Source organism: Canis lupus, chromosome 7, assembly GCF_048164855.1.
Source record: "Canis lupus baileyi chromosome 7, mCanLup2.hap1, whole genome shotgun sequence".
Lineage (NCBI taxonomy): Eukaryota > Metazoa > Chordata > Mammalia > Carnivora > Canidae > Canis > Canis lupus.
Window position 1 is genome coordinate 36,896,559 of NC_132844.1, and position 16,942 is coordinate 36,913,500.

Genomic DNA, 16,942 nt, shown 5'->3' on the forward strand with positions numbered 1-16,942 from the left:
TTCTGCCAAGCTTGGCTAATTTAAGATAAACTCCCTAAAGAGTATAAGGCAAAAAGACCTGTGCCATATTCTTTTGTTATTATATCCAATATGAATGAGTTTTGAACATAAAAATTTGTGATGTTTATAGATCATTGAATTAGGTTCAGCAGGATGTTTTATTTAGGCACTGTATTAGTAAACTCAGGCTGTACTCAAAATACCATAGACTGGGTAGCTTAAGAAAATAGTTTATTTTCTCACAGTTCTGGAAGCTGAAAGTCTGAGATCAGGGTATCAGTATGGTCAGGTACTGGTGATAGTTATTTTCCTTATTTACAGACAGCCTCCTTCTCCCTGTGTCCTCACATAGCCTTTCTTTGGTAAATATAGAAATAGAGCCATTTCTCTCTTTCCCTCTCCTTATAAAGCCACCAGTCCTATTGGGTTAAGACCCTACACTTATTTAACCTTAATTACCTCCTTAAAGCTGTATTTCCAAAAGCAGTCACAGTGAGGGTTAGGGCTTCAACATATGAATTTTGGGAGGACATAGTTCAGTCCACATTAGGCACTTGTCCATATCCAAAATAGGGAGAGAAACTTCAGATTAGTCATCTGCAACCATGATAATGAGGATCCTAAATACTAATAGAAAGAGTAATATCCCACAATATGACTGTATGGACTAATAAATATCAAGCTTTTTAAATTTGGACCAGAATTTTATTTTATTTTATGATAATACTGATAATTTTGTGAAAATTAAAAGTTTTTGGGACAGCTGGGTGGCTCAGTCAGTTAAGCCTCCAACTCTTGATTCTGGCTCAGGTCATAAGGGTCATGAGATCAAACCCCAAGGTAGGCTCTATGCTAGGTGTGGAGTCTGCTTAAGACCAGCTCTCTCTCTTGCTACTCCACCCTCCACCCTACCCACCCACCACCCCCTCACTGCTTACACTCGCTCACTCTCTCTCAAAAAAAGTTCCAATTGGACTTTATATATACCTAGATGATTTTTATGAAAAATAAATTATATGTGCCATTTACTTAACCAATTTTTAACTGCATCACTACCTTAAAATTTTCTTGCTAAAAATATCAGAGCTAAATCTAATGCACCCTTTGTGCATTTTTTGGTTACACACACACACACATACACATGCACACACAATGTATACCAAACTCATCTACTTTTGGGAAGTGTGTGAGGAGTTAGCTATAAGCACATACATAAGTAGAACATATAAGTTGTGAAATGGTTATGTTCAGTATTATCTCATTTGCATAATAATATTAGAAATATATACATATAAACAAAAATAGGATATTTACCAAAGTGTTAATCTTGATTATTTCTATATGGGAGGACTATGGGTAATTTTATTTTCTTTTTTTTTTTAATTTTTGGTAATTTTATTTTCTTCTTAGTTTTTTTGTTTGTTTTTTAGTTTTCAACAATGAAAAAGATTTTCTAATCAGGAAATAAATTCTTTTTTTTTTTTTTTTTTTTACTGAAAAACTGTAAGATACACCAAACTTCCTATCTAATACAGTCATATATGAAAATCAATCTCAATACTTTCTAAATCACTGTAAAAAGGATTTTCATTTCAGAGGCTATGTTCCCCTATATAATGATAGAATGCTAATTATTGAAATGGAAATTTTTCACTAGCTAAATATAATCTATCTTAGTAAGACATTTCATTTAGACATGAAATGTCATACAAATACAGAGTATTCTAGAAGTAGTATAGCTGTCTGTTGAAAGAAGCTACTTAAATGTGTAACACAATCATAAACGTCTATGAAAATGTTTCTGCAGGTATGCTGGTATCCTCCTGGGCATCACAAATACATTTGCCACTATTCCAGGAATGGTTGGGCCTGTCATTGCTAAAAGTCTGACCCCTGATGTAAGTAGATAATTTGCTTATGAATTGCAAAGGTCTATGCAGTTCACTTGAACTTGCACATCTATGTCAAAATTTAATATATTTTAATTAAGAGTAAAATTCTGAATGTTTATACTTATGCAATTCTTTATATCAACAAAAAACTAAATGCCATAATGGACAGGAAGGTATATTTTCAAAGAACACTCTTTGGTTTTTAGACAGAACAATAGAACTCAGTTCAGTGAAGTTCCATGTCATAGCTGACACCACACAAGTACTTAAAAGTGGTGCTATTATACAAGAGAAATAATTTATGTATTTGATTTCAACAAAGACAAACTGGCGATGTAAAGCTATTCAAGAATTAGATCCACAAAGGTGAGGTATCAGGAAATCATATGGCAAAGAATACAGAACAGGGGAAATGATCAACACTGAGAGGAGCAGAAGACTTGTAAAGACATGGTAGATGTCTTCACATATTGAAGGGCAACTACATGAAAGATGGTGACTTATCTTGGCAGTTCCATGAAGAGAAATAATGAGAACATAATGGGAAATTTTTCTGTTTCAAGCTGTCTACTATATGGAATGGGCTGCTTTATGAGTTAGTGAGCCCTGAAATAGTCAAACATTCTAGGGCATATCATGAGTGATTATTAATATGCCAGATACTGAGGATCCAAAGGCAAAATAACAAGCTTCTACACTCAAGAAACTCATCATTTAGAGATTGCATGTGATCAAATAAAGTACAGTATGATGAATGCTGCAGAAAATAATGTCTGCAGAGTGCTGTGGGCACAGGGGAGGGAACACACAATTTGTGGGGAAGGATCCCTGGAGGAGTGAGCAGGGTGTGGGAAGGGCACTGAACCTCCAAAATACCATGTGCCTAGGGTTGGTTCTGCCTCAAGCTGGAAGGTGGCATGGTGCCACATCAGTAAGCAGAGACTCAGTACTGTCAAAGTTGCCCACAATGTGTAGGAAATAAAAATAAATAACCTCCAACTCCAATTTCTACTGTTTAAAAAAATCTAAAGCTTGGTGAAATATATTTTTCAAGAAGCTGACTTAAACCTCTAAAAGAGACTTAATTTTCTTTTTGTCTCTGTGATCAAATTAACACCATCTAATCCTTAGGATTTCAGGATACGCTTACAAACTTTCTTATTACCAAATATACTGATTTCAGGCATATGTGTTCACCACAGTGAATGTTCTATTTCCTCTCTGTTCCCATCGTTTTTTATTTTTGAGATTTATTTATTTAAAAGAGAGATTGTGCACACAGGGGGAGGGGGAGAGGGAAACAAGCAAACTCCACACTGAGCAGGGAGCCTGACCAGGGCCTCGATCCCAGCACCGTGAGATCGTGACCTAAGCTGAAGTCAAGAGTCGGATGCTTAACTGACTCAGCCACCGAGGCACCCCTGCTCCCATTTTTTCTAATTCCTTACTTGAACAACCCCATGTCTTCTTGTTACTGTTTTCTCTGACTTAATAGAAAGGGATGTTGGGAAAGTTGTGTGTTGTTTTTTGTTTTCCCTAAAATTCTGTGTCTCAACATGGTCACATCAGAAATGTTTAACCCTATCTTTGTGAAGTGTTGTGGCCACATAGTAACCTAAGTCAACGTACTACCATGTATTAATTTCACTCATTATGGATAATTGTATTATTTCTGCAAGGGATATCTGGATTCCTCAGAGTCTTGAATGTTTGTCAAGTGGGAACTGAACTGGATTTTGGATTTGCTATCATAGCATTTGTTTAATGTTATTAAAAGACTATTATTTTTTAAATTGAAAAATGGGCACCTGAGTGGCTGAGTCAGCTGAGCATCAGACTCTTGATTTAGGCTCAAGTCATGATCTCCGGGGTAATGAGATAGAACCCTACATCTGGCTCTGCACTCAGTGTGGGGTCTGCTTGTGACTCTCCCCTCTGCCTCTGCCCCTACCGCTGCTCACACATGCACACACATTCTCTCTCTCAAATTAATTAAATCTTAAAAAAAAAAAGGAAAAGCACATATTTGTCTTTACAATTTTAACTGCTGACAATTAAAAATTACTTCACTGCCTCAAAAACTTTGTGGAATGAGCCTAGTACAAGTAAGTTATATTGTTAGCTTGTCTAAATAGTTACTAAAATTTAAGATGGATTTCTAAGATTTTTTTTTCACCAGAATACATGCATCTCAGATAAGCATAACATAACAACAGAGTGCTTACTTTCCCCATGATTTTCCTTTTTCCCTATGTGAATGACCTCATGCTAGCCTCCTAGTGCCTTTCCTTTTTCTTCCTCATTACCAATTCCCCTGCTTGTTTTTCTTTTCTAAATGCTGCAAATGTAGCATTCTAGTTAAATTGACATTGCAAAATGGGCAGCCCCGGTGGCGCAGCGGTTTAGCGCCACCTGCAGCCGGGGCGTGATCCTGGGGACCTAAGATCGAGTCTTGCGTCGGGCTCGCAGCATGGAACCTGCTTGTCCCTCTGCCTGTGTCTCTGCCTCTGTGTCTCTGCCTCTGTGTGTGTGTGTGTGTGTGTGTGTGTGTGTGTGTGTGTGTGTGTGTGTCTCTCAATAAATAAATAAAATCTTTAAAAAAAATCCAAAAAATGGTTGTTAGTCACATGACCCAGAAATTAGCTAACTGCCTGATGTTTTTATACCACTGTGTTATATGCTGAACAATTGTGTTCTGTTGATCTCCTAACTGGCAAATCCCATACACGTCCTGTTTTGTGAACCACTCGAGTTCTGTGTGCCAGGACTGAAAGTGGAAATTTCAAGTCCATCTTAACTCATCCTTACTTGATCTATCACTTTTATCTCCTATCTAAGAACTTGGAAGGTGATGGACAGCATATTACTTTCCTAGTAACACATGATTGAAAAACACGTGTTTTATTTTTAGTAAACTTGAGTAAACTGAGTAAATAGTATTTACTGCTGTAAAGCAGCCCCGGTGGCGCAGTGGTTTAGCGCCACCTGCAGCCCGGGGTGTGATCATGAGAGACCTGGGATCGAGTCCCATTGTAGGGCTCCCAGCATGGAGCCTGCTTCTCCCTCTGCCTGTGTCTCTGCCTCTCTCTCTCTCTCTCTCTAAATACATAAATAAATAATCTTTTTAAAAAATAAATAGTATTGTAAAAATACACAAATCCTAAGTATATGGCTGGATGAGTTTTCACAAAGTCAATACACTTGTGTAACCAACACCCAATCAAGAAACAGAATGTTACCTCTCTTGTAAAGCCTCTGGGTACTCCTTGCTCCCATTGCCCTTGCACCCCTGCCAAGAGGAACGTTTTAATGAAACTTTTAACACCATGGATTAGTTTTGTGTGGTTTTGAGCTCTTATATAATGGAATTTTCTATAATGCAGTCATTCAATACATACTCTTTTTGTCTGGCTTCTTCTGCTTAGCATTTTGTTTGTGAGATGCATCCATATTGTTGTAGCTAATTCATTTTAGTTACTATATAGTATTCAATTGAACAAATACACCACGATTTCACGGTTGATAGACATTTCGGTTGTTTTCACCATGAGGCCTTTATGTATAATGCTTCTGTTTTAACAGTCTTGTCGACCCCACCTTTTCCACAAAGTGAACTATAAACAAAACTTATTCTCATGTGCATGTTTTTCTTTCTTCCTATAGAACACTATTAGAGAATGGCAAACAGTTTTCTATATTGCTGCTGCTATAAATGTGTTTGGTGCCATTTTCTTCTCGCTATTCGCCAAAGGTGAAGTGCAAAACTGGGCTCTCGATGATCGACATGGACACAGAAACTGAAGGAACCAATAAATAATCCTGTCTCTATTAATGTATTTTTTGTTTATCATGTAACCTAAAAGTGCCTTTGATATTTTAAATGTATATGCAGTCTATGTATAAGAAAAAAAATTGTATGAAATTTTTAAGGCTTGTAATCATGAAATGTCACAAGTTGCCAGATTGGTAAAATGAGCTGTTTTTAATTATAATAACATGTATCCTGGAACTTACCCTTGAGGGTCACATATCTGGCTGTAAATCAGGCAATAGAAAGTATGGGAGTTCTATTTATTTTTAAGGACCATACTTGAAGGAATGAGCTGAAGTGAACACCTCTATACCTTTGCTTAATTAAACTAGATAATAATTCTCAGGTCTTGACAAACACCTGTTTTTGACCACTTTCCTCATAAAAATTATTTGTTGGCAGAAATCTGTAACACTTAGGTCTCAAACTGTACCCTCTCCACGGAGCTGCCAGCCACTGTATAATTTGGCCTGGCAGCCACACCAAGGGAAGCATGCCCAGGCAGCTGCCAAGCATTCCCTCCCTGACTTCAGGGACAGTGCCCAGCATTTACCAGAGCCGCATCCAAGACCAGGGTCAGTGCCAAGTCTTCAGATGGCGTTCTTCCTCTGGGGGCTGTTAATGTGTCGATAAGCCCTGAGGAGGCCCAGGCAGCAAGATCCACTGCCGTGGCTTCGATGCATCCTCACACCTTAACCTTGCCAGCACGCTGGAATATTGATGGGCATGTGACCTGCAAGACAACAGTGTGATGCCCAGTTAACCACAAATAATATCATCCTTGAGTTAAACTACTTTCATGTGGATAAGAATATAAATTTCCAAGTCCTGTGTTCAATGAGCTTCACCAGAGTAAGTAAAAAAATTTTTTTACAATTCTCACATTTTTTCCCATTTATCTACATGGAAGCTTCTAGTTGCAGTTTAAAGTTGAAGTGGCTTTCATTTGGCCACATCACCTACAACCAGTGGTGTAATCATCCTTACTTCCGGTTCTTGACATCATCTTTTCCAGTTTTTCCCTGAACCATCTTCCAGTGGTTTTTGAGCATGCTTCGAGGGCATCTATGTGATTTAGTACTCAATTTATGTTTTGTTATGTTTGTTTAACACCACTTGTAACATTTTAAGTAAAACTGATTAATGTAATATGATGTGGATACATTTCTGTAAATTTATTTTTAAACTTGTAAATAGCCTTAAGTTGCTAAGGTGATATTTCTTTTATAAATCATCAAAATAAACATTTTTGGATGGATTTTTGGATCTGACAGCCCTATGGGATTCTCTAGTGTCCTGAGTGGCTATTTTACGTCCCTGCCATCCTCGAGTCACCAGGCTACCTCCACGTGCCCCTGTGCCACCCCCAGCCCAAGGAGACTTAGGGCATCTAAGTGATAGAGCATTAGGAATCTCTGGCCAGGGGCACCTGGGTGGCTCAGTGGTTAAGCATCTGCTTTCGGCCCAGCATAATCCTGGGGTCCTGAGATCATATCCCACAGCGGGCTCCTCTCAGGAGGCCTGCTTCTCCCTCTCTCTATGTCTCTGCCTCTCTCTGTGTGTCTCTCATGAATAAATAAATAAAATGTTAAAAAAAAAAAAAAAAAAAAGAATCTCTGGCCATCAGCCTACCCTTCCTGGCTCTGCAAAGGGCCCACTCTTCTCCCTGAAGCATTTGACTACACCACAGATGATACCGTCTCTGACCTCCTCTAATTCCTTGCTTTCATAATTCCTCTATTTGCTTCTTCAATTTCTACCTCTCTTGTTCTTTTCCTTCTGTCCCAAAGACACTCAAGTCTTCTCTAGTCTTAAAAAACAAAAATACAAAACAAACAAACAAACAAACAAAATACAAAATTCTTCTGGGGACATTACACCCACAGGTACATAAAGACTATGTCTACAATGATATTCAAGAAACCAGAAACAGTGGTTACCTCTGGAGAGAATGAAAATAGGCAACCAGGAGTAGGAAAGAGAATTAACTTTCATCTTACCAAATGTGGCAGTGTAACCATTTAACTTAAAGAATCATTTAAAAAAAAAAAAAAAAAAAAAAAAAAACACCTGTTGCTCAAGCTACTGTGTAATCACCACCAGGTTTTCAGCTGCCAGTTGGACATCCCAACTGGCTATCTTCTCTGCGCTTGGGATTTCTTTAAGCCCAACCTCTCTCCCTCACCCCCACCCCACTAAAACCCTCTCTTCCCACCACTTTCCTTATGCTTGTTAGGAGCTCCATTTCCCTGGTCACCTCAGCTTGGGCTGGGAACCACTTTTTTATTCCCCCCCATCCTCCTCTGCCCCACCCCTAACATGGTGTATAATTATTAACCACCTGTCTTTTCCATTCCAGTTTTTCAAGTCTCTGGAACTTTTTCTTTCTGGTTTTTTTTTTTTTTTTTTTTTTGAACTTTTTTTTAAATCCCTCTCCCATCTTCTAAATAAGATCTGTGTGACTTTTGTTTCCACCTGGAATAGGAGTTAAATGTCATCACTGCCTTGAGTCTGATCTGTCCAACTGCCACACGTACTGCGTTATTGGTCCCAACACACCTCATCTCGCTGAATAGGATGCTCCCCCAAGCTGAACCCTACCCCCACTTCCCTTTACCCAGTAAACTACCCAGCAGCCTACCCTCCTCACTCCTAGGCCTCCTATCCCATCCTCATCTCCCACCACACTTGGTCGCAGTGACATCTGGCTACTTAACTCTTCCCCCACCTGCTTGCCATTGTCCCTCACCTCCACACCTTCACCAAATTCATTCTTTGGACCTGCAAAAGTCACTCTTCACCCCCACCTATTTCATGACCGTTGACTTTCTCCAACTCCTAGAGGTGGTCTCTTCTTCCCATCCACTGAAATATCATATTACTTATTTTCAGTTTTTTCTTTTTTTTAAATTCAAGGACTCAGTGTCAGGAAAAGATCATTCATTCATTCATTCAACAAACCAGAATATCTACTCTCTGCTAGGCACTAAGGATACAGATATGCATTTGACACAGTCCTTTCACTGTAGGCCTTCCTGGAGTTCAGTCAGACACCCAGGTCTCCTTGCTTTTCCATGGCCTTTTCCTTGTAACAGGTATGAATTTGTTTGTGTAATCTCCCTGTTAGATTCATTGAAAGCACCTCGAAGGCAAAGTACATTTAGTTCATCTCAGCACTGTCTCCCTCATAACAATATATGCTTTGTCTCAATATTTTACTTTCCTAAAAAATATTTTGCAAATCAACCTTTGGTTAAATGGACTATATCTTGAATTTTTCATCTCCTGTATTGTTCTTCTCAATATTTTTTTCCCATAAAAAAAATAAATAAATGTACCGACTGACATCTTTTAACGAAGAAATGACATGCTAGCCTTGAAATGGAGTATAAGTGGCAGTCATGGTAAATGGTTTTGAATATATTTAAGAATAGCTTAGTTCTAGATAAGCAAAATGCTGCTCCCAGTTATGCAACAAATATTTATTGAGCATTCATTACGAACCAGGCTTTGTTCTTTGCACCCAGGGTACAACAGTGAAGAAAAGCAAATCTCTTCTTTCATCGAGCTCACGTTCTAGTTTATTCCCCTTCATAGGCTCCAGTTTGAAACGTTCCATGTAAAAACATTATTATCCACCCAACAATCAAAGGCAGCGGGAGTGAGTATGCCGGCTGAACTTGAGAATCAGAGGTAGGAAAGAAATGGAGGCAAAGGCTGAAGTCAGCAGTCTGTATTAACCATCGCAATGTCCCTCTTGCCCTAGCCTATGTTTCATTTTCAAGAAATCAGAAATAGAGACGTTTGAATTTGGACCCTGGTGCAAAGTAAAGAATCTCCTCTCTAGGGGTAGTGTGTCACTGTTCTAAATAAAATTCCCTCAACAGGGAAATATCAATAAGAGTATTTAGAAGGCAGGAAGAGCACCAGAGGAAGTGGCCTGGTTCCCCTCTGGAAAAGCATGGGTTAGTGCCTCAGACAAATAGACCTGGGGTAAATGTCTAATTTCAGTTAAAGAATAAATTATCTCTTTCATAGAAATGTAAATTAAGATGGATCACAAAGACTTTTCAGATGCCTTTGCCTTTTAGAGTAACCCTAAGCAGAAAAGCCAAATATAAAAGTTGTGCTCTGAGTAATAAAGAAAGCACTTTCTAGAAGCTCCTGCGAGGGAAAGCTCTGAGTACACCCAATATTGAAAACAAATGACATGTAACAAATTTTCTGCCACCCTTTTTCATGTGCTCTGATGGGGAAAAACACTAGTAAATTTCCAAGCGCCTGTTTACTTTCACTTTATCTTGATGCGGGAGGAGGAGGAAACTTAGAAGTTCCCCGTCACTGGCGATCCTGTGCTGGTAAAGTGAGAAGCCACTAGTGCAACGGCTGAAAAGTCTTTCAACCACCACCTGTTTCCCTGCACAGGCCTTCACCCGCGAGAGGCCGCACTTTGGCCAGGGGGAGCCCTACCATCCTAAATAGCACATTAAGTCTCTTCTTCAAGTGCTCTTTTTGGCAGAAGCAACTGAAATGTGCCAGCCTTTCAAAAAAGGCACAGCCTCTCAGCATCCAGCGTGGATATTGACCCCTGCCTCCCGGTACAGCACCACCAGCAGCCCGTTCTCGGCCTCTTAACCACTTCACACACTCCACAGCCTGAAACTTGAGCTTGCCACGGAGTTTGGTTGAGATTGAAGGTGATCTGGATAGGATACAGTCTGGTCTTTCTAATGCTCAAGAACTGTTCAGTGTGAAGGATCCGGATGCTGTTGCAGGAAATTCAAGTGTGCATATCTGATAAATTACCTACATAAAATGTTATAGTGCACTTTTTTTTTTTTAACATCAATAAGCTATTTCAGATGCCTGCAGTGCTTTGGATTGTTCGATCATCAGTAGTAGGAAGTTGATCCCCAGGCATTCACAGGATTCTCTTTGTGATCACCTCCAGCTAGAGAGAAGCACAGAGAGACAAGAGCATTTGTGCAGCGCCCTCAATACAATCACCTTGCAAATCCAGGGCCAAGACTTATTTCAAGCTGGGATCAGAGATACATTCTCTGACTGTTAATGAAGAGAGATCTCTGGCTCGGCAGGGCCTCAGCCTTCCAAATGCCAACTAAAACCAAATAAGCCCAATGGCTTTACTTATTACATTAGGCCGAAGAAAAATTCTTCAATATCTATCTCTAGCACAGAACCAAATTATTATTTGAAGAACAAAATTGTTTCCTTTTTTTCTTTTAGAGAGTGAGAGCACAAGTGGAGGAGAGCAGAGGGAGAGAGAAGCCTAAGCAGGCTCCATGCTCAGCACAGAGCCCAACTTGGGGCTCCCTCTCACAACCCCGAGATCATGACCTGAACAGAAATCAAGAGTTAGTTGCCTCATAGATTGACCCATCCGGGTGCCCCCAAAATTGTTTCTTATTAGTTGAAAAGATGCCTACAAGAAAGAAGACTTGTGCATAAGGGCACACTGAAGATTTTTACCTTCTCCCTAGTTGTAAAATTAGCCCTGCTTCAGAATGACCCCAGCTGGGACTCCCTTGTATCATTGTCTCATGCATGAAATTAGGGAATATTTCATTTTCCCTAATAATAATAATAAATTATTCTATATTTGTTCTACAGGACTATGAATTTTTAAAATGTTTCCTATAAACCTAAGCATGCCAGGACATAATTCAGTTGCTTCTGTGAAAACTCCGAACTCATTATTTCTACTGACATACTAGGTTGAAACCTTCCATGATTGGGACACTGGTGTGGCGCAACAGACCAACCCTCCCACTCGGTGCCGTTACTGAGGAATAGATTCCCAGGAGAAGAGCTGTTGATATTCCAGTCTTAGTTCCATGAACCTTGTTACTTCAAATTATGGGATGGGAAGCAAGAATTTGGAAGGGGGCGGATCTTGGCTCCCGCTGGGAAGTGAAAGTTCAGAATGCAGGAGAGAAAAATACCTCACCTTGTGTTTTCTATACCTTCTTTCCTACATCTCTTCCTGACTCTGTGACAGGCTCCCCTCCCTGCCATGGCCTCTGTTCTTTCTGGGAGGGTCTCTCAGACACCAGACCTTCTTTTTGCCCTTGCATTTTGACCCACACAATAAAACAGAACTTAACTAGGCTGATGAAGAACAGTGGTGATTTTTGCTCACCAGGGTTAGACTGGCCAGAGGAGCAGGCAGGCATGAGGTGCACATTATTAAATCTTCTGAGTCCCCTTCTGCCACTGTAAGTCTGAAGAGATTGGAAAGAAGAAGGGGATGGAACATAAAAAATTACAACATTTTTGTAAAGTAATTTTTAAGCCAATATTAAAAAAATATATTCATTGAACTGGAGAGTCTATGTAGGGTAATCTAACCTAAAAAAAAATACTTGAACAAGCACTAAACATTTTTTAATACTATCAATTTTCCATCAATAAGTAAATTATTAAATAAGTTATGGTACATTCATAAAAGAGAATACTATGCAGCCATTGAAAAGTGAGAGTGATCTGAATATAAATATAGAAGAAAGTCCATACATTTTGTTAGAGGATGAAAAAGAGTTACCTAACAATATGCATTGTTTTATCCTATTACTTTTTTTTTTTTTTTTTTATGATAGTCACAGAGAGAGAGAGAGAGAGAGAGGCAGAGACATAGGCAGAGGGAGAAGCAGGCCCCATGCATCAGGAGCCCGACGTGGGATTCGATCCCGGGTCTCCAGGATCGCGCCCTGGGCCAAAGGCAGGCGCCAAACCGCTGCGCCACCCAGGGATCCCTCCTATTACTTTTATCCAAACAAATTGTGTGTGTGTTGATAAATACACAGAAAAAGATCTGTTAATAGCAGTAATGTAAATTAGGAGCTAAACAGAAAAAAATTTTGGAAAATATCTTCAGAGACTAGAAATAGGGACAAAATTAGATGGATTTCACAATATTAAGTATCTTCAGCAGAAGATACCAAAGTAAATGGATGACAGACCAGAGGAGAGATTGCAACATCTTGTCAGTACAAGAGATTCATATCTAGAATATTCAAAGAGCTCCTGCAGGTCAACCAGAAAAGGTCAGAAAACCCAAGAGAAAAATGAGCAAACTATGAATAGATGATTCACTTAACAGAGGACTAGATGTCAAACAAGTACATGGAGAGATGATCCAATTCCCTAGTAATTATAGAAACAAATAGAAATGTAAACTAAAACTATAATGAGATATCACTTTAGATCCACCAGATTGGCAAAAATTAGAAAGTTTGATGCTACCAGGTGTTAGCAAAGGATGGGGGGAGATGAAAATTCTTGTCCATAAGGAGAGCAGAGGGAATATAAACTGGCATATCTGTTCCAGAAAGTGCAATGTAGGTACTTACATAAGAATATGTCCTTTGGGGGATCCCTGGGTGGCTCAGCGGTTTAGCGCCTGCCTTCAGCAAGGGCGCCATCCTGGAGTCCCCGGATCGAGTCCCACGTCGGGCTCCCTGCATGGAGCCTGCTTCTCCCTCTGCCTGTGTCTCTGCCTCTCTCTCTCTCTCTCTCTCTCTCCCTCTCTCTCCCTATGTCTATCATAAATAAATAAATAAGTAAATCTTAAAAAAAAAAAAAAGAATATGTCCTTTGACCCTCTCAAAGAATGCCCCCCCACCTGGGTATAGTTGAAGAGTGATATTCGCTTAAGTACTTAAGGAAGTACACACATCACACTGTTTATTGTGACAAGAGTTGGAGGCAACCTAGGTGTCCCTCATTAGAGAAACGTTAAGTTAAATGTGGCAGACGTCTACTATGAAATAATATCACTCAGGAACATGCCAAGACCTCAAAAAGTGTTAAGAAGACTTACAGCACAATGCCGCTTCCAAACATTAAAAACCTATACCAAAAAATGTGATATTTTGCAAGAATATTTGCATAATTAAGAACATACAATAAATAATATTAGAGTGGGTGACGATGCAGGGAAGGAGTATGAGAGTAGAGATGGGGAAAGGAGAAAATTAAAAATAAAACAAGACAGTGGGCTTGCCCTGAACATAAACATCTATGAACAGAAGAGAATGAGACAAAAGTAATTTTTTTAAAAGAAAAAATTTATTTTTTATTTTATTTTTTTCTAAAAAACTAAATTTTTATTTATTTATTCGTGAGAGACACACAGAGAGAAACACAGACACAGGCAGAGGGAGAAGCAGGCTCCATGAAGGATCTCGATTCTGGGTCTCCAGATAATGCCCTGGGCTGAAGGCAGCGCTAAACTGCTGAGCCACCAGGGTTGCCCCAACAAAAGTAATTTTTAAGCAGTACTCCCAAAGTGTTGAAGCTGGGACAGAGGAAGAAATACGTCACTTTCTAATGCCCACTTTTCTGAATAATTCTTTTTTTTTTTTTTTTTTTACAATGAATGTGCATCACTTTGGTAATTAAAAATGTCAGGGGCACCTGGCTGGCTCAGTGAGAAGAGCGTGCAACTCTTGATCTCCGGGTTGTAAGTGTGAGCTCCACAATGGGTGTAGAGTTTACCCCCCCCCCCAAAAAGTCACAGAAGAGTAGTTATTGGGAATATTAGAGAAATATTCATAATATATTACCAGGTACAGCACAATTACATTTTATGTTAATTTTCAGGACTTTATTGACATAAAATCTGCCCTTTTTTTTTTAAAGATTTTATTTATTTATTCATTTATCAGAGACAGAGACAGAGGGAGGCCGAGACACAGGCAGAGGGAGAAGCAGGCTCCTCACAGGAAGCCCGACGTGGGACTTGATCCCAGGTCTCCAGGATCACACCCTGGGCCGAAGGTGGTGCCAAATCGCTGAGCCACCCGGGCTGCCCAAAATCCACCTTTTAAAAAGTGTACAATTCAGTTGTTCTTAGTGTATTCGCAGAGTTGTGCAACTGTTCCATATCCAATTCCAGAACATTTCATCACCTCACAATGAAACTCCATATACACACCAGCTGTCACTCTCCATTTCCCCTACCTTCCAACCCCTGCCAACCACTAACCTACTATCTATCTCTACAAATATGCCTGTTCTGGATATTTTATATAAATGGAATCACATAAATGTGGTCTGTGCACCTGGCTTCTTTCCATGTCCTAGTGTGTATCAGCACTTTATTCTTTTTATTCCCAAATAATATTCTATTAAATGGATATACCACTTCCGGTTTATCCACTCATCAGTTGATGAACATATTTTGGATCATTGCCATATTTTGGCAATTAGGAATAATGCTACTATGAACAGTCATATACAGGTGTTTTTATGTGGGCATATGTTTTCAATTCTCTTGAATATAGCGATTCCATTTTTGTTTAAATAAAATATGCACAGGAAAAGAAAAAAAAAAAACCTGAATACATACACCACAATGTTAACAGTAATTATTTCTGGATAGTGGGATAAGAGGTAACTTAAATTTCTTTTCTCTTTAGAGCTTTTTTATGTAAGTTTTTGAAAATAAAAAAAAAATTTTAAGTCAGAAAAAAAAACCTCACGTTGTTTAAACACACACACACACACACACAAAGAAACAAACCGAAAAACCACTCAGGAGTCAGCCTGAAATTGACAGTTGCCTTGGCTTTTCAACACCAAACCCAGGGTCTCTGGCACTGGCTGGAGTGCCCTGTCCCCAGCTTCATCACCCTTCAAACTTCACACCTCAGCCTGGGCATAAAGTGACTTCGGTGGCCTACAAAGTGGCCCTTGTTGATATGCACGGCGGGCCACGGGCCAAGCCAAATGACCCACATTTACTTGCCAAAAAACCAGCCGCTGTGGACAATCCCACTTAGTTCTGCTATGTTCTCCCTCCTTTACTCCAGGATAATGTCCACCATTTTCGGCATGAGGATTTTATATTTGGGTTTTTTTTGTTTTTTTGTTTTTAGGATTTTGTATTTTGAAGAAATACTTTTCAAAGACCCGATGATCAAAGTACACCTACCAGGGGCACCTGGACGGCTCAGCCGCCTAAGCGCCTGCCCCAGGTCACAATCCTGGGCTCCCGCTCGGCCTCCCTCCACCTGCTCCTGCTCTCGCGCTCTAATAATAAATACATGAAATCTTTTAAGAAAAAGTACACACACACTCATACTCCTTCAAAGGCCCGGAATCCATTGCAATTTCACTGGCCAGTCACAGCGCGAGGATCGAGGACCCTGACCCGGGTCGCCGGGGAAATCCTCCGGATTGGAGCCCCTCGGCGGCGAAACGGAGCGGCGGGCACCTCCCGGAGGGCGGGGCGGGGCGGGGCGGGTATTTATAGCGCTCAGGAAACTTGGGTTTGACTCCTATTTTAGCTGACTCGTGAATCAGAATTATCAAAGACTAGATTTCTTTTGTCTGAGCAAAGAAGATGACAATTAGAGCAACCATCTGCGCGCTCACGGAGAGAAAACACAAAGAGAAGAATTTACAATGACTCAGCCCCGGGCGCGCGGCGGGCGCGGGCCTCGCGAACAATGGAAAGTCCCCGCGGGGCCCCTCCCGGGTCCCCAGCGGGCGTCTACACCCGCGGCTGCCCGGGCTCGCGGCAGCGGGGACGCAAAAAAAAAAAAAAAAAAAAAAAAGTGATTGTTTCCTAACCCTCTTCAATTGCTTTTTAACCTAAAATGCAGAACTCGCACTTAAGATCACAGTATCAAGACGACGATTTTGTAAAATCCGCAGAAGCTCCGGGACCTGAAAGCAAAGGCTCTCCGGCTTCATTCCAGCGGGAGGGTCACTGCAGTGGCAAAGGGCAGACGCCAGGAGACCCCTAATGGGCAGTGCCCAGAACCTGGCACACCTTTTCTTAACTCGTCTGCAAAAAAGAAAAGACACGAGGGAAAAAAAAAAAAAAAAAAAGACACGTGGCGCCCCCGCAGAGCAGACTTGGCTTCCAGACCCGGAGAGAAGGGGTCGCCCGAGCTGGGGGAGGCCGCGTGCATCTCCCAAGACACAGATTGGCCCTTGCAGCGGGGAGCAGGGTCTGGCCGAAGAAGCTGGTCCGAGGCCTGTGGGGTAGGAGTTCATTCCTGAAAAATGCAGTTGTCCACTACAGGATGTGTGGAGTTTGGGGTTTCTTGTCCGAGACTCGGTTGCCCTCAAGGACTATAGCAGCTGCAGCCAAGACTAGAAAATCAACAGAATGCTCTGAATGCCGCAGTTTTTGGTGTCAAAGTGTTTGTCGGTGCGGGGGATGCGGCATGGTCCGGGCTGGGGCCGCCGGCCCTGATCATCCCCCCCT

General features: G+C 40.6%; 1 protein-coding gene across 6 annotated transcripts in view; it reads left to right on the forward strand.

Moving 5' to 3' along the window:
- SLC17A5 (solute carrier family 17 member 5) overlaps positions 1 to 15,127 on the forward strand; it is a 43,024-nt gene extending 27,897 nt beyond the window's left edge. For 4 of the 6 annotated variants that reach the window (XM_072832340.1, XM_072832335.1, XM_072832341.1 and 1 more), the window contains 2 exons: positions 1,808 to 1,898; positions 5,556 to 6,961. In XM_072832340.1, the coding sequence (XP_072688441.1) occupies positions 1,808 to 1,890 (83 nt within the window). In that variant the 3' untranslated portion in view covers positions 1,891 to 1,898; positions 5,556 to 6,961. Of the gene's footprint in view, positions 1 to 1,807; positions 1,899 to 5,555; positions 6,962 to 14,390 lie in introns of those variants that run through there. The other 2 variants (XM_072832338.1, XM_072832339.1) reach the window with 2 other exon arrangements.
- Positions 15,128 to 16,942: the final 1,815 nt, after the last annotated feature.